Source organism: Bison bison, unplaced genomic scaffold (genome assembly GCF_000754665.1).
Source record: "Bison bison bison isolate TAMUID 2011002044 unplaced genomic scaffold, Bison_UMD1.0 scf7180017864148, whole genome shotgun sequence".
Lineage (NCBI taxonomy): Eukaryota > Metazoa > Chordata > Mammalia > Artiodactyla > Bovidae > Bison > Bison bison.
In genome coordinates, this window is record NW_011494720.1 from 668,690 (window position 1) to 689,932 (window position 21,243).

The 21,243-nt window shown below is 42.5% G+C and overlaps 1 protein-coding gene across 4 annotated transcripts in view; it reads left to right on the forward strand.

Annotated features, from left to right (window-relative positions):
* The window catches only part of PLEKHG1 (pleckstrin homology domain containing, family G (with RhoGef domain) member 1), a 250,271-nt gene that overhangs the window by 113,465 nt on the left and 115,563 nt on the right, over nt 1–21,243 (forward strand). The window contains exon 3 of one of the 4 annotated variants that reach the window (XM_010840819.1): nt 12,932–13,077. The exons of 2 other annotated variants lie outside the window; for them this stretch is intronic. Coding sequence is in view for 1 of the 2 variants with exons in the window: in XM_010840817.1 (XP_010839119.1) it covers nt 17,535–17,604 (70 nt within the window). In the remaining variant the exon portion in view is untranslated. Of the gene's footprint in view, nt 1–12,931; nt 13,078–16,330; nt 17,605–21,243 lie in introns of those variants that run through there. One more of the 4 variants, XM_010840817.1, reaches the window with a different exon arrangement.

The following is a 21,243-nucleotide window of genomic DNA, read 5'->3' on the forward strand; positions in this document are numbered from 1 at the left end:
GTGTCTGACTATTTTGTGACCCCAGGGACTGTAGCCCGCCAGGCTCCTCTGTCCATGGGATTTCCCAGGCAAGAATATTGGGGTGGGTTGCCATTTCCTTCCCCCAGGGATCTTCCCAACCCAAGGATCAAACCCAGGTCTCCCCTGTCTCCTACTTGGCAGGTGGAGTCTTTACTGCTGAGCCACCAGGGAAGCCCATCACCCATAAATGCTCATATCTAGAAATGATTTGGAAAACAGTTTAATCTGATTACAGTTGTTAAGCTCAGTCTCTGAAAAGAAATTTAAGTTTTTTTTTCAGGAAGAGTCATAATTTATACAGTTTATGAGCTTAACATTTATCTTTTTCTCACAGCTAGTACATGCAAAGGCAAATTTCGGAGTAACATCAGGTGAGAGTGATTGTGTTCATCGCCTTCACACCTCTTTCTGTGTTCTTATGTCCTTCACAACTAAAGTGTAACTGTCCTCAAAACTGATGACATTTGGGTGTGCTCCGTGGACTGGCCCGATGTCAGCATCCTGGTCTCGCTACCGTACAACAGTGATGCAAGTTGTTGGCACTGGGGACACTGGGTGAATGATACAGGAGAACTCCTTGTACTTTTTTTCGGCAACTTCTTATGGATTTATACTTCTTTCAAAATTAAAAAAATAATTTAACCTAACTCTTCTCTAGAATATTTTCCTGAGGTCTCTAATGCCTAGGCAAGTATTCCAATTAGATGCTTTGGCTCAGTACGTGACATACTATAAGGTTTTGTGGGTAACAGATAATTACCTTGTAAATGTAGATGCTCTGTAAATGACTTTGAGGTCCATGGTCTCTAATCAGCCTGCTAATGGGTAAGAGAGAGACTTGGTGATGAAGTCTGCTACTTACTCAGGTCATGCCCTTTGGCCCCACCTACTTACCCAAGCAAATGGGCCAATCCCTGGGCTCTTTTAAATACCAGGAGCAGTCATGTTGAGCGCTAGCTGACACTATGAGCATCTAGTATGTGCCAGGCTCCATCATGCCTTACACTCATTAAGTCACTTAAACCTCAGAACATCCCAGGACAGCAGGAAAATGAAGCAGTTTTAAATGTAACAAGTTTAAACAGTCATTACATAATGTCCCTACTTTCCAAAGAGTTCACTCTATTAGGAATCTTAATGAAAGGCAATGGATCCTCTCAGCTAAACAAACAAACAGAAAAATTTCCTTTTGATTTATAATGCAAACAAAAGAAAACTTTGAAATTGTCTAATCATCCTTCTCTTCTGAGAATAAATACTGGCAATTATCCATGACCCCTGCTTGTTGCTAATTCCTGCTATGTTTAGCATTGAAAGAGCCAAATTTTAGATCACAAGTTTTGGTAAATAGCTCGGGGTGAGAATAATATTTATTATCGGCAGTGAGCAGCTTTGTATTGTTTCAGATTGGTGATGTGTGGGGGTGGGTGCAGAAGGTTAGAACCAAGTTCCAGTATCATAATGAATCATGGTGTAATGTGCCTGCCAGCAGGAACCTTCCAGATGTTTCAGCTAAATTAGGAGGAGGACTGTATTCCCTACCTGTGCTCAGGGCTGCCTGAGCAAGCGGACCCACCTCCCTCTGTCTCTCCCATTATAGGGCAGCTGGTACCCACCATTTACGGGAAGATGTGAAGAGAGCGGAAGCCTCATTCTGGCTCAGCTACTAACTAGCTCATTGATTCTTTTTTTTAATGTTTTATTGATGTGTAGTTGACTTACAATGCTGTGTTAGTTTCTGGTGTAGATCAATGATTCTTAAAACATGTTCCCAAGACCAGCAGCATCAACACCATTTGTTGACTTGTTAGATATTCTCAGGCCCCACCCAAGACCCAAGTCGGACACAACTGAGCGACTGAGCATACACACACCCCAGACCCACAGAATCAGAAACTCTGGCAGTAGGATCAGCAATCTATGCTTCACTGGCCTGGCAGTTGCTTTATCTTGGCACGTCAGTGTTTTAATGTTCTTCAGATAATTCCTCAGAAGTGGAATTGCTGGGTCATATGGTAGTTCAATTTTTAGTTATTTTGAGAAACCTCTATGTTGTTTAGTTATTTTGAGAAACCTCTACAATACCTGTACCAATTTACAGTCCCATCAACATTGTACAAGGGTTCCCTTCTCTCCACATTCTCACTGTCACTTGTTATCTTTTTGATGATAGCCATTCTGACATGTGTCAGGTGGTATCTTATTGTGGTTCTGATTTGCATTTCCCTAGCAATCTTGAGCATATTTTCATGTACCTGTTGGCCACCTGTTGCCATTTCCAAAGCAGAACTTTTTTTTTTTTTAATAAGATCATGGAAGGGGACTTACTGATGCAGAGGAGAAAAAGAATCCTCTGCTCTCCAACACTTGTCATGGGGTCTCCAGAGGAGCATCCCAGAAGACAGAGGTGGGTACAAGTCTGTCCTCTTTGGGGCTGAGTCTCAGTTTTCTAGGCCTTACTCTGCTCTGGCCTTCACCCCAGATGTCTAGGCTCACCTGTGCTGAAAGCACATGGCCTCATAAACACACCTCAAACCCATGAAGAGAAACATCAGCAAGTTAAGTAGCTTGAAGTTTGTTAGACTTGCTTGATCCACCTCAGTCTGGAGGGGCTTTTTCCCTCAGGGAAGCTTTTAGCTTTCTGCTTGTCTACCACATCAGGATTAGGGAGAAGTAGTTGCTTTTGTTTTTCTATCCCCCCTTACCCTTCTCTCCCCCAACTCCCGCCTCCTCACATGTGAGGGAAGAGATCACATATCAGAGACGTTGCTTCTTCAAAAGGGTTTGGTATGTTCGCAAATCCTTATTAAGACCTTCTGTGTATTAAAATTTTTATCTCCAGGGTTCAGAAAGAAAGAAGCAGTGGGCTGGGGTACAGGATGGGTTTTTGCCCCTTTCTAGGAAAAATGCTGACGATTAACTAGTGCCTCTGGGCATCTTCTTAAATGCTCCTTGTCAAAATGAATAAATGCTCTTCCCAATGAGGGGGACTGCTTATGTCTCTCTTTTTCTTGCTTATAAACAGTCTTACAGGCCTTGTTTATTTTGATGGGACCAGGATCTCCAGTTCTAAGTCTTAACTTCTGTCCTATTATTTTTTTTAAAAGTACAACAAAACCAGTATTTTATGAGCTTAAGATATGATATGTGAATTTTAACATTTGTTGTTGATCCTGGCTTTTCAGAAGCAATTCAAAAACCAATCCTGACTTCAAATCCTTGGATGAGGGTTTGGGTAAGGGACCCTCAAGAATTATCTGACAACTCAATGTGTCATTCTTCTAGGGCTGTGGGTTTTGTCTAGCTGTCCCAGTATTTTTAAATGTCCAAAACTCTGATACCGTGTTACCTGGGTGTTTGGTTTGGCAGAATTATCAAATCAACTGCTTTTCCACCATAATTCTTCCATAGAGACCCTGAGGAAATTCTAACATTTATTGATATGTTAAAGGTTTATGAAAGTACTAGTAAAATAATGACTGTAATTAATAGTAAGAGTGGAAAACGAAACTAAAGGTTTGTGGAATTAAATGGTGGAGACAGTTCCAGGCAGTCCAATGATTAAGACTCCGTACTTTCACTACTGAAGGCATGTGGTCAATGTCTGGTTGGGGAACTAAGATCCTGCAAGCCACAAGCCACGGCCAAAAAATAAAGTAAAACAAATTTAACTCAGTTATCTTAAAAAAAAAAAAAAAGAAGAAGAAGAAGAAGAAGAAGACAGTTCCAATTTCCTGACCTGCAATTTTAATATTCTTCCCACCTGCTACTATAAACATTTTCCCCTTACTCACTACACTGAGTATTTCCATGATGGTTTTGGTTTTATGGTACTTTATTTTTTGTCTAATCTTGTATAAAGTAACAAACAACTAGTGATATATTTAATCTTTCATGCTTCAGTTTTATGTGACTTACAAATTGAAGAGAAATAAATTGTTCTTAAAACATCATTTCTAGTAATCTGGTTGTTCTAAGGCTGCTAACCTAGTACACAGTGTGGTGTCCAAGAGGCCATGAGTGTGACCCAGTGTCAAACGCTTTTAGGCTCCAGAGTCAGGCAGGTCCCGCAAAAGAGCGATTGGTGAAGAGTGTGATACTGATGGGAGTGGTGGAGGGGGTGCAGCAACCTGACCTGCACAGTCAGGATGCAGGGAACAAGCTGAGCTCCAGCCATCGCTGCTGGGTGGGAATACAAGGCTAGTGGTAACCAAGGCTTACTGTTTCTTTGGCATATCCTCCCCAAGAAGGAAAATCTGTATTTTTATGTGAAATATCCTGATTTTTCCTTTTTCTATTTTTGAAATAGCTTGATTTTTTAAATGTGTTTTATCAATTCAAACAATGTAAACCCAGTGTTGACAACAACAAGTCTTCAGGTTACACTCTGCCTACTCAGCCTATACCACAATCCCCCGGGGAGTCTTGAGCTCACATCAGGCCTCCGTAGCCCTGTGGGTCTGGGTTCGGTCACACTAATAAGGGCTTCCCAGGTAGTATAGTGGTAAAGAATCAACCTACCAATGCAGGAGACACAGAGATGTGGGTTCAATTCCTGGGTCGGGAAGATCCCCTAGAGTAGGAAATGGCAACCTGCTCCAGTATTCTTGTCTAGAAAATTCCACGGACGGAGGCATCTGGTGGGCTTCTGGGGTCACAAAGAGTCATACACCACTGAGTGTCGAAAGACTAAAGACTAAACTTTACCAGCTCAGTGTCCCTTCCCATCAACACAGGGTCCAAACCTTGCTTCCCTTCCCTCTACTCCCAGGTAGTCCCTCCCTGGCTCCCCAACTTCCCTGCCTGTACTGTCACTGCCCTTTGTTCAAGGATATGTACCCTCCCAGGGTCCCTGCCCTGAGATATTTGGGGTCTCCACACTCCCCTGGGAGTTCACCTGGAGACCACCCAACCCCATCCCCGAGCTGCTGATGTTCACTTCTCTCTCTCTATGGGAAAAGGGCTGCCTTTCTTATTATGTTTTCTTCTCTCATATAGAATCTCATAGCTAAGATGTTATAGCTATGCTCTCTCTCTTTCTCTCTCTCTCTCTCTCTCTCTCTTTTCTTTTTACCTCTCAATCTCTTCCTTCTTTAAGATATTCACAGGCTGCCTGGTTGGCTAGGGTGATGTTACTGAGTCCAAGCTCATACTACTCACCAGACAACAGGCCAGTAAATCAAGAGATAAGTTGTTGGGGCAAGGAATAGCAATTTTATTCAGAGAGCTAGCATACTGAGAAGATGGTGAACTAGTGTCCCAAAGAACCATTCCACTGGAGTTAAAAATTGAGGCTTCTTTTATACTAAAAGGGGAGGGGTTGTGGTTGGTTGTTGCAAACTTCTTGGTGTCAGAATCCTCTGTTATCACAGCTGTTCACATAGGTCAGGTCACAACACTCCTATAAACCTCCAACAAGGCATGCTATTCTCAGTTCTGCAACTTTTTATCTCCATATGAATGGAAACGTGTTATACCTTTAAAGGCTAGAGCCTTGAGAATGGGCAGTTCTGTATATTTGAGGCTATATGCAACATTCTTAACTTAAAAACATTGCAAAAGTAATAGAATACAAAGGTTAAAGTAAAAGAAATAAATCCAATATGGAGTCAGATTTGCTCTTCCCTATTACAGGGAGGCCAGCCTGCATAGTTATTTGTCAGGCCTCACTTCCTTCCCCATCTCTCCCAGGGCCACCAAATCTTTCATTACCCTCAGATCTCTCACCTCCAGCCCTATCCTCTGCTCCCCACACAAAATCTGAGATGTATACTTGAAAATAGAGCTGAATCCCAATTTCAGATATTGTTAGGATTCTTTCTTTAAGAACCAATTAAACAGACCCCTTGAAAATCAGTTCATTCATCAATCAAAACAAGTAAACTGGGTTGGGGACCACTATAAAGGTTTTCCCAGTCTTAACCACCCAGTTTCCATGGAGGCTCAAGCAGGACACCCATTGCAGTGAATTTGTTCTAATCATCATCATTGCATATACTTAAAGTATAATGAGCCCCTAGGTAATTTAGAACTAGCCATTCCTCCCATTATCTGTGGGTTATAGGAGCATAATTTTTGCAGTTATTCAATGATATCAACTTTTATGTTACCACTATTCTGGGAGTATATTAGGACAGGTACTTGCCTGGAGTAAAGTGCAACCCCAAATTATATACCCTGTGGTAAAATGAGGTATTCCGTAATCTATGTTCTAAGCTGGTTTCCAGAATGCAATTTTGCAGAAAGTGGAGGTAATGTCAGTGAATAGGTAAAAAGCATGACCTTGACGCTAGGCATTGGTCTACTGTCAGATAATATTGTTAAAAATTTTTGTGGGGAATCTTTCTGTTGATAGCTGATGAGTTAAGATGTCTTATCATAAGTTCTGCTGCATGAGAAATTATAGATAATTTAAAGCAGTTTCCCTTTATAAAAGCCATATGCTCCTGGTTTTTGTTTCCATTCATGGTTATCTGACTAAAATAGTGGGACCATATTTAAGAACCTCAAGTTATATGAGAGCCTCAAGAAATACTGGGCTTCTCTCATAGCTCAGTTGGTAAAGAATCTGCCTGCAATTCAGGAGACCCGGCTTTGATTCCTGGGTCAGGAAGATCCCCTGGAGGAGGAAATGGCAACCCACTCCAGTATTCTTGCCTGGAGAATCTGATAAAGAGAAGAGCCCAGCAGTCTATAGTCCAGGGGGTCACAAGAGTCAGACATGACTTAGTGATTTAAACCACCAAGAAATATCGTGTAGTTCAGAAATGGGTCATTGTGTCAACCCATCACCCCAAAGTGTGGAATCTTCGATTTGAAGATTTGGAAACTTCAAATTAATTAATTTTATTGAAGTGTAGTTGATTCATAATGTTGTGTTAATTTCTGCTGTATAGCAAAGCAATACACTTTGCTTTACAAACTCACTCATACAGATATATTCTTTTTCATTTTGTTCCCATTATGATTTATCACAGGATATTGAATATAGTTCCTTATGCTATACAGTAGGACCTTGTTTATCCATTCTCTATACAATAGTTTGCAAAAGCATTCTTGAATGCTACAGGCTCCAGAGTTGTCACAATCCAGAAGGAACCTGGAACCCAGAGAAGTGAGTAACTTGCCAGGGTGACCAAGTTGTCTAGGAAAGCTTCAATTCTACACATCCCAGCTCCAGGTCTGTGCCCTCTCCATGCGTCATGTTACAAGTGGTGAATGATGGTTTGGATTGAACAAAGTTCAGCTTTGGAGCTGGTTTTTACTATGGCTTCACTAGGATAGTAACCGAGTCTTACAAAAATCTAACCCCTCAATATTCTCAGAGAAGCTTCATTTTCTTTTAATTGGAGTACAGTTGCTTTACAATGTCATTAGTTTCTGCTGTACAATGAAGTGGATCAGCTATAGGTATACATATATCCCCTCCCTCTTGGACCGCCCTCCCACCCCACTTCCATCCCACCCATCTAGGGCATCCCAGCGTACCTAACTGAGCTCCTTGTGCTCTACAGCAGGTCCCCACTAGCTATCTGTTTTACACATGGTAGTGTATCTGTGTCAGTCCTAATCTCCCAATTCGTCCCACTCTCTTCTTCCCCTCCCGCGCTCACATGTCCATTCTTTACATCACAGCGGCTTATTTCATTGGGGGTTACATTTTGTTTTGTCCTACTATCCAAAATCACTATGCATGGTGACTACAGCCATGAAATTAAAAGATGCTTGCTCCTTGAAAGCAATGACAAATATAGTTAAGGTTTTTCCAGTAGTCAAGCACAGATGTGAGAGTTGAACCATAAAGAAGGCTGAGTGCCGAAGAACTGATGCTTTGGAATTGTGGTGCTGGTGGAGACTTGTGAGAGTCCCTTGGACAGCAAGGATATCAAACAAGTCAATCCTAAAGGAAAGCAACACTGAATATTCATTGGAAGGACTGATGCTGAAGCTGAAGCTGCAGTGCTTTGGCCACCTGATGCGAAGAGTCGACTCACTGAAAAAGACCCTGATGCTGGGAAAGTTTGAAGGCAATAGGAGAAGAGGGTGGCAGAGGATGAGATGGTTAGATAACATCACCGACTCAATGGACATGAATTGGGCCAAACTCTGGGAGACAGTGAAGGACAGGGAAGCCTGGCGTGCTTCAGTCCAGGGGATCTCAAAGCGTCAGACACCACTTAGCGACTGAACAGAACAGAACAAAAGAATGTGCAGATTCCTAAGCAGATGTCTTATGTTTGGAGCTACAGTGGTACCAGAAAGTCATCCCTGGCTTTGGGGGTCCTGGAATAGGTGAACAAGTGGTCCTGAGCTGTACTCAAGGCTCAACTGTGCAGAGTCAGTCCCTAAACCCCCTAGAAGTAGCACCCCAGTGGAGTGGGGTGACCCCTCCTCCAGGCTGTCCTTTTGTGACCACTTCTGCCCTTTGGGCTCCTTTGATATTCATTTTCATCTGATTTTACTTAGATGAAAATGCCGGGCAGGGACATTTAGGTTGTGATTTACTGTAACCACACCTTCTGAGGGGCCCCGTCCAAGTGGTTGCACAAGAACAGTCATGGTTACTGCCCAAGTGGCTCTGCCCGGTATGTGGAGAGGGTAAAGGAAAAGCCCCGAAGACGGAGGCTGATGTGTGCAGATTAGAAGGTGGGTCACCCCAGAGTAGAGAAGGAAATAGAAGATTCTTTAATAAGGGGGCAGAGTTTCAGTAAACATAGTTATTAACTGTGGTATGCAGTAGGATATTTGCAAACAAGATTGCCCAGAGAAAAATCTAGGTCGAGTGGTCACCGTGGGCGTAATGGCAGGTACACCAGCCATCTATGCTTAAGGGAAGTAAAATGACCTGGACGATCTCATCTGCTGTCTTGGCTTCCCCCAGCTTTCTTTCCTCTCAGCTTTCAAATGTTTCATAGCTGGTCCCCCTGCATACCTTCTCTGCAGAATCCAATCTCAGGTAGAAGGAACACTGGTCCGTGCAATGGCTCAGTGTCTGTCCCCCGGCCACACTCTGTGCCCTTGGAGAACAGAGTGCTATTGCTACATCTAAAAACCTAATATAGAAGATCATTTCTTTCCCAAAAGGCTTTCTCTAAAAGTGGTGTCTTTGCAGGATTTTTTAGAATGGTAAGTGGCATGAGGATTTTTCGAGATCCTGAAAACCTTTTGGTCGAAGCTGCAGGAAAGCAAGATCTTGAGACACCTGAAGCAGGCGTTCCTGGGGTTCAGCACTGTCCCATGCTCCCCACGGCACGAGGGGCAACTCCCCACCCCCTCCCCTTGAACCCTGCCTCCAGGAATCACTTAGGGCAGTTATTCAATAAATATTTGAATAAAGAGGCAAGTATGAATGGGAGACCTGACGGCATCTCAAATAATTAACGAACTTCAAGATGGAAGTGAGGTATGATCTGTCTTGTTTTCCTGTAGTGGTCCTTGAAGAACTTCTCCATGTGAGAAAATACTTTGATGATTAGACAACTTTAATAAAGACTAGCTTGCCTAAAGTGTGATGGACTATCTGAGCAGGGGTCAGTGTCTAGTAACTAAGAGTCTTCGAGCAGAGACTGGGCATACTTGTAAGTGATCATTCAAACACCAGATAAGGAGTTAGATTGAAAGTGAAAAGTGGAAGTTGCTCAGTCATGTCCGACTCTTTGCGACTCCATGGGCTATACAGTCCATGGAATTCTCCAGGCCAAAAGACTGGAGTGGGTAGCCTTTTCCTTCTCCAAGAGATCTGCCCAACCCAGGGATCGAACCCAAGTCTTCCACATTGCAGGCGGATTCTTTACCAGCTGAGCCACAAGGGAAGCCCAAGAATACTGGAGTGGGTAGCCTATCCCTTCTCCAGGGGATCTTCCTGACCCAGGAATCGAACTGGGATCTCCTGCATTGCAGGCAGATTCTTTACTAACTGAGCTATCCAAAACCTCAAAGTACCTTTCCAGTATTGAAACACTGTTATCACGGGATTTTCGTCCATCTAGCCCCTACTCACAAAGAAACTGCAGAAAGTTAGGGGTGATTACATGTTTTCTTCACTGTTGTGTCTTTAGTGCTTATACAGGGCCTGACACATAGTAGCTGCTCAATAAATATCTGCTGAGTTAAATATATCAGTAAATATCAAATTCAAAATCTATTTCTAGCACAGAATAGGTTCTAATTGTTTATTCCAGTGACCTGAATCAAGCAGCTAGTCAATCAAAAAAGGGCTGAAAATTGAGCAGTAAACCGCCTAGTGAAAAGCTGTGGTCAAACATGCAAACTAAGCACGTGAAATTGAACTGCTATCAGCTTTTCAGACCAGAGAGTCTGGGGTCAGTATGAAACTGGATCAGCGGGGTCCTGGTAGGAAACTGGAGATTCACTCGGCTGGTTCAAATGAGAGGTTAATGAAGGGGCTACTCCATGGACTGTGGTGTGGCCATGGGAGCCAGCAAGGAATGCGTGGCACCCAGAGATCGAATCAATGGCAGGAAACCTGAACCACTATTCTCGGGGATAACCTGCAGTGACTCCGATGGCTCAGGGAACAAGGAAGAGTTAGGAGAGCCCCATGAGAGCTGGAACCGTGGAGACCAGGGTGTCTTGGCTGTAGCCACTGCTAAACCCCAGATGCTTCATCAGCCAGGGCGTAGACAAAAAAGCGTCTCTTTCCTTCTCCTCCTGCTCATAATACTGGTGTCTACTGTCAGCCAAACCCAACTGGAAGCCAGCCAGCAGGGAGTAGGGCGGGTGGAAAAAAATGGGAAAATGGGGGTGGGGGAGAGTCTGCCCACAGGGAATCACCTTCACATAAATTTTTATTTTATTTTTCAATTTTACTTTAAATTAAATTTAATTAATTATTTATTTATTTAAATAAATACTTCTTTAAAGTAGAGTCTAGATCACAGGGGATAGTGAGGGAATTCTACCCCCACCACCACCATTTCATGCCACCTCTTCTACAGCAGCTCATATGAACGTGCTGGCTTTTTCTCCTTTCTCTCTCTCTCTTTTTTTTTCTTTTTTCTTTCATCTACTACTGGTAAAGGACTCGAAAAATTTTATTCAGAATAAACCAAAGTAAATTTTGTGACACTTGTTTCTTGGCCTAATTAAGATTAACCCTGTAGCCTAACAGACAGGCCTATTTCCTTTCCTTTGTTCTGTTAACATAAACAAGTTACTTCACGTACCTCTGTGGGAACTGGGAATTAGGCAAGTGTTTAGACGCATAAAAACTCTCAGCAAGTTTGGCACTCAGCTTGGATACCAAGTAATTAAATACAAGATAAAAGATGAGTCCAACGGCGCTCGCTCTCTAAGATTGAAAGGGAAATGTGAGTGCAGGCAGCCTCAATCAGCTTGATGTTACTGTCAGTGTGAAGTTACTATCAGCTTTTCATATTGCTTGAAGGGCAGCTTGAAAACAGTGGGAGAGACCAGTTTAGGAAAATAGAGCAAATGTTATGGACACAGTTCTTGTTACATCTGAGCTGTTGCTTCATCATGCTCGTCACGCTTGTCATTGTTTATCTGATGCTTGTGCAGTCTTGCCAGACAGGAGCTTCCAGAAGGCAAAGCCACGTCCCTTCAGTGAGCCCAGCATGGAACCTGGCATTAACTAGGTACCTGGTTACGAGGCTGAGTCAGTGGTGGCTGCTCTTCATTAATGTAGAGAGAAGGTGTGAAGGGAGATGGTCAGCAGGTCATTGCTATGTGTGCCAAAGTTCTGAAAGGCAAACGCCAGGACACACATCAATAGACGGGTGTTTTGAGACCATTGTAATACCATAACTAAGATGGCAGCCTCATTGCCTTCTTTGGTTTAAAACAAACAAACAAACAAACAAAAACCTAGAGAGTAATAAGCCATTTCAACTCTGTTAACAGAGAGGAGTAAGTTCTGCCTTCCTGGAGTGGACTCTGTACTTGGCCTTTTACAAATTTCTTCCTGAATTAGGATTGTCCTTGAGAATTGGTTCAGGAAGCTCTAACCACCCCACTTCAGTTCTGGAAATTAAATAGCCTCCCCCTGGACAAATCCGTTTGCTCTCGGATCATACACCTAGAGGTTCAGCTGTCAGCCACTGTGATGTTGAAGGTAGCCTCCAGATTAAAGAAGAAGACTGATGGTGGTGATTTTAAAGGGTGGTAGCTGCTGGGGCGCAGATTCTGAATGAGCTCAGAAATGATTCATAGCCACCGTGGGTATCTTGTCCATATCTCCTTGGCAAGCTTATGTCCTCACCACTATTACTTTGGAGAACTATTGCTCTGAACCCACTATCTTGGAGTCTGCAGGATGGGGTGCAACTGGAGATGTCCAGCTGAGCCCTGCCCATCACTCCATCCTCTTGGAGCTATCATAGGAAGCCTGGCCAAGGGGGCTGCCTCTCTCTTCTCTGCCAGGATGTGAAATGGTTTTGCAAGCTCACATAAAGGTTATGAACCTCCATGGTTGTCACTCTGCAACTATAATAGATTCTTGTTTTAATTACTATTTTGGAAAATACTGCTGCAGGATTTCAAGAGAGTCTCCAAGCCCCTTCTAGAAGTTCAAGTACATTTTTTGAAAGAGCATTTTCAAAAGTATAGATTGTGCTGAATGCCTTTAGTTATGAATGGATTAGATGTGCGTTATCTCCCAGAGAAAAATGTGTCTGGAAACAGTCTGCATTCTTAGAGGGATAATTAGTTCATTGTGCTTAGCACAGCGAGTCCTCCCGTGGTGTCCTTAAAGATGGGACTGATCTAGTATTGAAAGCAAAAGACTATTTGTAACATATTGCTTGCTTGATATCTAAAAATTGTTCAGTTCAGAAATAACCAAGCCTTGATTTCATCATCTCTGGACAGTAAAGACCAAAATATCCTAATAAAAGAACAGAGTGAAAAACAGAGCTAATGATTATCACAGGGACAGAGAAGAGAGCCCATGGAGGAACTCCTGAAACAACACAACTTTAGAGTCCCCGGGATGTGTGTCCTTCCAGGCTATCTCGGTTGGTGTTCATGGCGAACTGGTATATGATGGAGAAGTTGAACTGCGACTTGATAGGCAAGGTAAGGGTGAGCCAGAACAAAGTGTTGTGAATTTGTTGTTTGTTTGCTAAAGTTCTTACCATTATGCCTCAGTATGGACATTTTTGTGCAACAGAGGATGAGAAATTATATTTTCAGTTGGATAACTTGAGTACTGGTAACTATTGATTAGGCTTCTCAGGTGGAGCTAGCGGTAAAGAATCCGCCTGCCAGTGCAGGAGATGCAGGTTCAATCCCTGGAGGAAATGGCAGACCACTCTAGTATACTTGCCTGGAAAATTCCATGGACAGAGGAGCCTGGTGGGCTACAGTCTATGGGGTCATGAAGAGTCAGACATGACTGAGCACACATCTCTATCTCTGTCTAACAATTGATTATTTATAGTTTGGTTTCTCTTGTTAGATTCAATACTCCAGGATTAACAAAAAGTACTCCTTTCATTTAATATCCCCTTGACTTGAGGGCTTTCATCTGCCTTAAATGTGTCTTTTGCTTAAACGCTTCTTTGTGAAGACAAAGTTGCTTATCATTAAAGTTATTTCACTTTGAAAATAGTCCTTGAAAAAGAAAAAAAAACAGATTAGCTCTTTTGTTTGTTTAACAGTTTGGTTTATATCACAGTAGCAAGGCAGTTTATAGCTGGTAACACTTTCTCGGTGGAGATTAGCTTGAAATAGTGTATATAGATATTTAGTAAACGAAGCCTCCAAGGCAGAAGGGTGTTAGTACATGATATCTCACTTTCATGAGGAAGGTCATCGTCCCAAGGGACATCAGTGGGACACAAGACACCTCTTGGCATGAAATTGACTTTAATGTTTAGCACATTTATTCTATGGCATGAGCTTAGAAAATATAATTTCATGCCTTTTTCTTTCAAAGAAAAAAGTTCTAATAGACTAAAAATGTATATTTATTTGGAGTAGGCAATGGAAAATTGCCTACTTGCCTGGAAAATTCCATGGACAGAGAAGCCTGACAAGCCTGATGGCCTGCGTCCATGGGGTCGCAGAGTTGGACATGACTGAGCACAAACACACAAATATATATTAAGGCTCCTTTGTCAGTGGCCTGTGCATTAGTAAATGGTTGGTTTTACCATTTGTCTGGGGAAATGTCACAGTGGTGATATCTTAAATCACAAAATAAACAGGTCTCCTGGCACCCAGCTTTTAAATTGTTATGCTTGATATATAAAATATTAGTTGTGATTTGAAATACTTCCTTATAACTTCTAGCACCTTTGTATCTGAAAATATAAGATGATTGTTTAAACCTGCCTTACCCAGTATAGATGATATGAGGCAAAATCTTTCCTTGAATCTGAAGAATGTATGCATGTCTCTGCCCTTCCTTCTTTTTCCAGGCTGCTCTTTCATCCTTCATTGCCCAGCTTCTTGGAGCTGTTGCCTGGCTGCAAAGTCAGCAAACCTGTCCACTGGGTCAGACGCTGTCGAGTCCCCAGAGCTGCGTGTTATCTGCACTTCCTTCCTGCAGTCTCCCAGCCCTGCCTCCCAACACCCTTCCTGCCTCCTTCCTAAAAGACCTGCATGGATCCCAGAAGGAGGTTCAGGCTTATGATGCCACTGTGACAATGACCCTGTAACCCTTCCCAGGGAACATTAGAGTTTTAACAGACAACTTTTACCTTAAACCAAAAAGGATTTAAAAAAAAAAATTTTTTTTATATGGACGATTTTTAAAGTTTTTAATGAATTTGTTACATTATTGTTTCCACTTTATGTTTTAGTTTCTTTTGGTTGCAAGGCATGTAGGATCTTAGCTCCCCAACCCGGGATTGAACCCACACTCCCTGCATTGGAAGGTGAAGTCTTAACCACTGGACCACCAGAGAGGTCCCAACCAAAAAGAACTGGTTTCTCTTAGTGGACTAGCAGACTGATTCTGGGAAAGGATGTTTTTAAGTAACAGGGCTTTCTGGTCCTCCTCCAGTTAGGCCCCAAGACTGGCCTGTACTTGGCTTGCTGGCTGGTGTGTGTCCTGCTGGCTGCAGGCATGCCCTGTGGGTGCTGCTGTTCTACCCCTGGGTCTCCACTCCTGGCGAGGACACTGCAAATGGCTCCTGAGCTGCCCATAACTAGAGCTGCAAGGGAATTAATAAGAACTGCGTCCCAGTGAGAGTGTTTTTCCCACCTTGTTGTTGTTCAGTCACTAAGTTGTGTCCAGCGCTTTGCAATCCTGTGGACTGCAGCGCACAAGGCTTCCCTGTCCTTCACCATCTCCCAGAGTTTGCTCAAACTCATATCCATTGAGTTGGTGATGCCATCCAACCATCTCATGCTCTGTCGCCCCCTTCTCCTCCTGCCCTCAACCTTTCCCAGCATCAGGGTCTTTTTCCAATGAGTTGGCTCTTTGCATCAGGTGGCCAAAGTATTAGAACTTTAGCTTCAGCACCAGTCCTTCCAATGAATATTCAGGTTGATTTCCTTTAGGATTGACTGGTTTTTATCTCCTTGCTGTCCAAGGGATTCTCAAGAGTCTTCTCCAGCGCCACAGTTCTAGTGTACTAGGGTACTAGCATCTGTGCCTTTTACTTGCCTTGGGATTAATTTTGTTGCATGGACAGAAGTCTAGTGGCAAGACAATCGGGCAAGGACTTCCCTGGTGGTCCAGTGGTTAAGAATCCATCTTCCAGTGTAAGGGACTAGGATTTGATCCCTGGTTAGGAAACTAAGATCCCACATGCTATATGGCATGGCCAAAAAGAAGAAGCCAAGAGCCTCTGCATATACCATCCCATCCCATCCCTGAATGTGGATCTCTGTGTCTCCCACATGAATATCAAATCTACAGCATAGGAAGCTTCCCTGCTCTTTAAATTAATAATCCAGGGTAGGACAGAGATGATTAGAAAATAAGCATAAGACCACATGACTCTCTAAGTGTAATAAACAGTCATTTAACAGATGGAAAGAGCAGTGGCCTGGAGTGGTTGTGGGAGGTTAGATGAGGCTCGTAAGATTTCAACTGACTCTTAATTAGGCATAAAAAGAGAACTTGGACACAGGTAAGGTGGACGTCATTTTGGAGGGCAACAGAGGTCACCATGGAGGACAGACAAGGGTTAAGAGAGTCCAAACAGCCCAGGGAGGGCCCTTCCTCTCAGACTTTTAGCATCAGTGATTTCCATCAAACTGGAAATTTGGGGGGAAGGCAGATTATTCCAAGTTGTCTTCTGAACTGACTGATAAATTTCCATCAGAATGGCCCACTGAAGTAACCCTGTATATAATCAGCTTTATTTGAGAGGAAACGGGCATTAAAACAAATCATCCTATTATGTTGTTAGTTTAAAGTCACTTAATAGGTATGATAGAAATAGCTATATTAAAGATGATCAGCTAATGTTATTTTTCATAACCACAAATGAATGCTTTAAGTGGAACTTCTATTTAAAGGATTTTGATGCTCTGAAGTAGTTTAGTTTTAGCTATCTATACATGGGCATAACCCAAACCTTGAATTTTAGCTCCATGGTGCAGTGATATCAGTTTTCAAGAACATTTTTGTACTTCTGAAGACCTTCATCTAAAGAACTCAATATCTTTCTCAAATATGAACTTTTGGATCTTGATATAAAAATAGATTTAGCATTTTGAGAAAGACAGGTAGCCTTAGGGAAATGGAAACCCAAAATAATTAGAAGTTCTTTCCTACTGAACTGTGCACAAACTAAACTGTTTGTCTAAGAAATGCCTGTAAGTTTACATTTTAGCTGTTTGTCTTCAGATAGATTTTTCAGTACTGTTTTTAAAATACTCAGGCTTAAATGTGTTCTTGTGTAGCCTTGCTTACTTGACACTGTATTCATTGTCTCGTTAAGGGAAACTAAGGATTCAAACTTCCGTTCACGGTGTGTTATTCTCTGCCCCACCCCCACCCCCAAACTTCACTTTAAAACTTATGGGAGACGTGTGTCCACTTCCTTGGAAACAGACTTAAAAGTCGGGAGGTGCACTTCAAAATAGCAGAGCTCCAAGATCTTGCTGCTTTTGTGGAGTTTAATGAGAATGGTGGCTGGAGCCAGGAAGGTAGAGCCTGAGCAGCTGTAGGCAAGTGTGGGCTGTATTTGATGTTCACAAAAGAATGTCAGTGGCAGGGTGTTGCTCAGCGAAGTGTGCATTTTCAAGTTACCCACAGTGGTGTCTATTGTCCTGTTTCTCAATTGAATGATGTCATGTTTCATTTAAGGCTCTTAGTGATGCTGAAGTCTGTGGTCTGCACACCAGGGGGAAAAAGGCAGGGAGAAAGTTGCCAATCAGGTTTTTGTAAAGCCTTTGTGTGTTGGGTTTTGAGAGATAAAAGCTGACTCATGCAATATTTCTGCGGAAGGAGCTGCACAGACTAGTAAAGGCTTCTGGTTTTACCTGACTGAGTTCCCAGGGAGGTCAGTGCATCAGCTGAAGGCAGACGACGTGGCTCCGCCTGGGCAGAGCCCAGGTAGGAGCAAACGTGGATGTGTCTGGGGAACCGATGCTCGACACCCTTGGTCCTTCCTGCTGGAGCAGCCGAGCCCAACCGCCTCGGTGAGAAACTGTCCTGGAGATTTTCTCCACCACCCTGTGCAGGACCAGCTGCTCGCTTGAATATATTGCAAGTGTTCTGTTATTATTGCTATGGACTGAAAAGAGTTCTCCAATAATAGAATTAATCTAGAAGGTGATTTTTTTTTTCCTCCCTCTGAACTGCAGTCTGCCTTCAAAGGTTTTTGTCTTGTTTTGGTTTGAATTTGATCTCCCCTTAAAGTTAGGTTGAAATAATCTAGAGAGCTTGATGTTGGTGACTCTGGGGAGAAAAGTAAAACCTAAGTGTTCATGCAGTGACTGCTGAGTATTTTCATGTGCTTTCTTTATGAGGTTGACGCAGGTTAAGCTGGGGAACAAAATAAATGTTTGCAAACTTTATACTTAGCAACTGTAGTGATGGAATCTAGTCTGAGTCTAGTGGTCACCAAAGTTGACCGAGTAAATGCAGTTTCCGTGTTGAATGCTTATTGGTAAGAAATTCTTTTGTTAGGAGGAATAATTGGAGAGAAAAAGGCATGGATTGTAGTCAATGCTGTTGCACAGTGGAGTCTGACTTTTATTTTGCTTTTTATTTTAATTTAGTGATACTAATATATTTGAGAGAAGATGTATATATTTGGCATTCCTTTTCATTAATCATGTGAACATAGAAATTAATTCTTTTCATTGAAAATATTTAAATATTTGTTACACACTGATGTTGTGATTTTTAGTTTCTTTAAATAACTTTTGCAGATTATCAAAGTGGTACACATTGAGGAAAAGTGGTATTGAGAGGTAAATATCAAAGGAAAAACCATCCATTCTCCTACTTTGAAAAACCAAGGTCAATATTATATTCTGCATCTTTTGAATCATTTTTCTAATGTGGATAATAAACAAGTGGCATTTTTAATTCAAATTTAGGATCACATTGTACTTATGTTTTATAAACCACCCATTTTACCCAACTGTCTATTATGACCATTTTCTGCCCTTAAGGATTTGAAAGGGCATGACATTCAATAGTTTTATATTGTACTTTCTAGATGGATTTATTCACTCAGATCTCTATTGTTAGACGCTTTGAATCCTCTTCCTCCTCTTTTTTTCTCTGAGAAAATGTTTAGTGTACTTTAGGGATGGTTTATTTTCTCAGAGTGCTATTGTTAGTTACTAGGGTTTCTCCTTCTCCTTCCTCCTCCCTTTTCTTTAAGAAATGTTATTTAACCTACTCCTGCCTCTCAAGTGAGCAGAGATGTTTTGGGAACTGTGCATGCTCAGTGCAGAGGGAACCTGTGCATGCAGCTATCATTGTTGCATTACTGCCTTGAGACCGATATTTCCACAAAAACAAAAAAGAAGCCAGAGCATAGATTGTGATTGAGTCTAAGTGAAAAAAAAAAATAGAAGTTTTTTAGCCTTTAGCAAAGTCAGTGATATATATATTTCATCATTGAAGACCTGGCATTAGTAGAATGTAGAAGACAATTGCTGTTTTGTGGTTACTGCTTGTCCTGTGATTCCAGCTAGGAATGGACCTTGCAGACGTGGCATCCGTGTGACTTGGTGTTTATTTCAGGGTTGGGACTGCATCCCTGCAGTTGGGTGGGACCTGGGGAAGTCAGCTAGTCCAGCTGCCTCACTTACAAGTGAGGAAACCAGAGACTCAAAGGCTGCAATACAGTGACTTCTCTGGTGGTCCAGTGGTTATGATTCCATGCTTCCACTGCAGGGGTGAGGATTCAATCCCTGGTCAGGGAACTGAGATTCCAATGCCAAGCAGTACAGCCAAAAAAAAAAAAAAATTGCAATACAAACCTCCATGGTACAGAGCCAGGGCACAAATGCAAATCTTCTATAGGAGAGACGCCTATAACCTGATTCCTGGCTGGTCCACTGAGCTCTTTCTGTACACACAGTTGGGCATATATTCATTCATTCCTATACACACACACACACACACTACTGGCACATTGGGATTGTGCACTTTATACAAGTAGCTTATATTTAGTGCATCATTTGCTGATCTCTAAGCACTTTTTCTGCCCTATTCTGTGAATCTATGCCATGTGTGCTTGACTCTTTGCATCCCCATGACTGTAGCCCGCCAGGCTCCTCTGTCCATGGGAATTCTCCAGGCAAGAATATTGCAGTGGGTTGCCATGCCCTCCTCTAGGGGATCTTTCCAACCCAGGGATCGAACCCAGGTCTCCCACATTGCAGGCAGATTCTTTACCATCTGAGCCACTAGTGAACCTATAACCAAGTATCAGAACTAATGGGCCAGAAATCAGAAACCATAGTCTCTGATTCACAGTTCAACTTTGAGCATGATGTAACCTAACCTATCTTTTTTTCCCATCCATAAAATGTTCCAAAAGTAATGACATATGTGAATGAACTGTGAGGCTTTGTGTGTGGGGTCAAGGGGAGGGAAGTGTGTGTTTCGTTTTTTAAGGATAATTGTCGTAGAGAGTTAAAGACCTGGCATGTATGGTAAGGCTGATCTGTTATAATAGAGGCTGTTCGGGTTATCTCTTGCTGCATTACAAATCACTCCAGAGCCTAGTGGTTTGGAACAACAACAATCATTTCTAATCTCTCAAGGTTTATGTGAGTCAGGAGTTCAGAAGAGGCTCTGCCAGGTGGTTCTGGCTCAGGGTCTCCTGATGTTGCAGCCAGATATGACAGGGCTGGGGTCATCTCTAAGGCTGTTCTTTCATACTGTCTGGTGCCTGGGCCAGAAACACCCAGTCTGTAGGGGCCAGATCAGCCAGGGTTCCTTGTGGTCTCATTCCCTGGTTTCTCCAGCATGTCAGTTTTAGGATAACCAGACTTTTTTATATGGTGGCTCAGGGCACATCCAGACGCACTTATTGCAAGGCCCTTCTGTCTTCGTGCTGTGCCATATTCTAGGGCTTTGGGGTCATGTTCATGGCTTGGGCAAGGTCCCCTGCCACATCTGGGTCCCAGTGGAAAGGGGAAGGATGTGGAGGAATGATGTCTGATGCTGGAGAAATGGACCACCAGAGGGGCACGTATCTTTTCCATTGGTGAGAACTTGACCACATGGCCAATTCTAATGGCAGGGAGTCTGAAAAGTGTGCTCAGCAGAAACTTTGTTCATGAGGGAAGAAGGGGAGTGGGTTTTTGTGGACAACTGCCAGTCCCCCCTCAAAGTGACAACATTTTAGCCCTGCTTTAACCCTGCTCCATCATCACCTTCACCTCCCCCACTAATTGATCTTCCAAAGCAGATAATAAAAATGAAAATGATAATAAAAATGGGGGAAAAAAGCCTTAAGGTCCCCTAGGTCCTCTATTTTTTTAACTTTATATTTTCAATTGGGTTAAGGCAAAATGGTTGTCTGAGGAGGACTTACAAATAGCTGAGAAAAGAAGAGAAGTGAAAGGCAAAGGAGAAAAGGAAAAAAATACACCCATTTGAATACAGAGTTCCAAAGAATAGCAATGAGAGATAAGAAAGCATTCCTCAGTGACCAATGCAAAGAAATAGAGGAAAACAATAGAATGGGAAAAATGAGTGATCTCGTCAAGAAAATTAGAGATACCAAGGGAACACTTCATGCAAAGATGGGCACAATAAAGGACAGAAATGGTATGGACCTAACAGAAGCAGAAGATATTAAGAAGAGG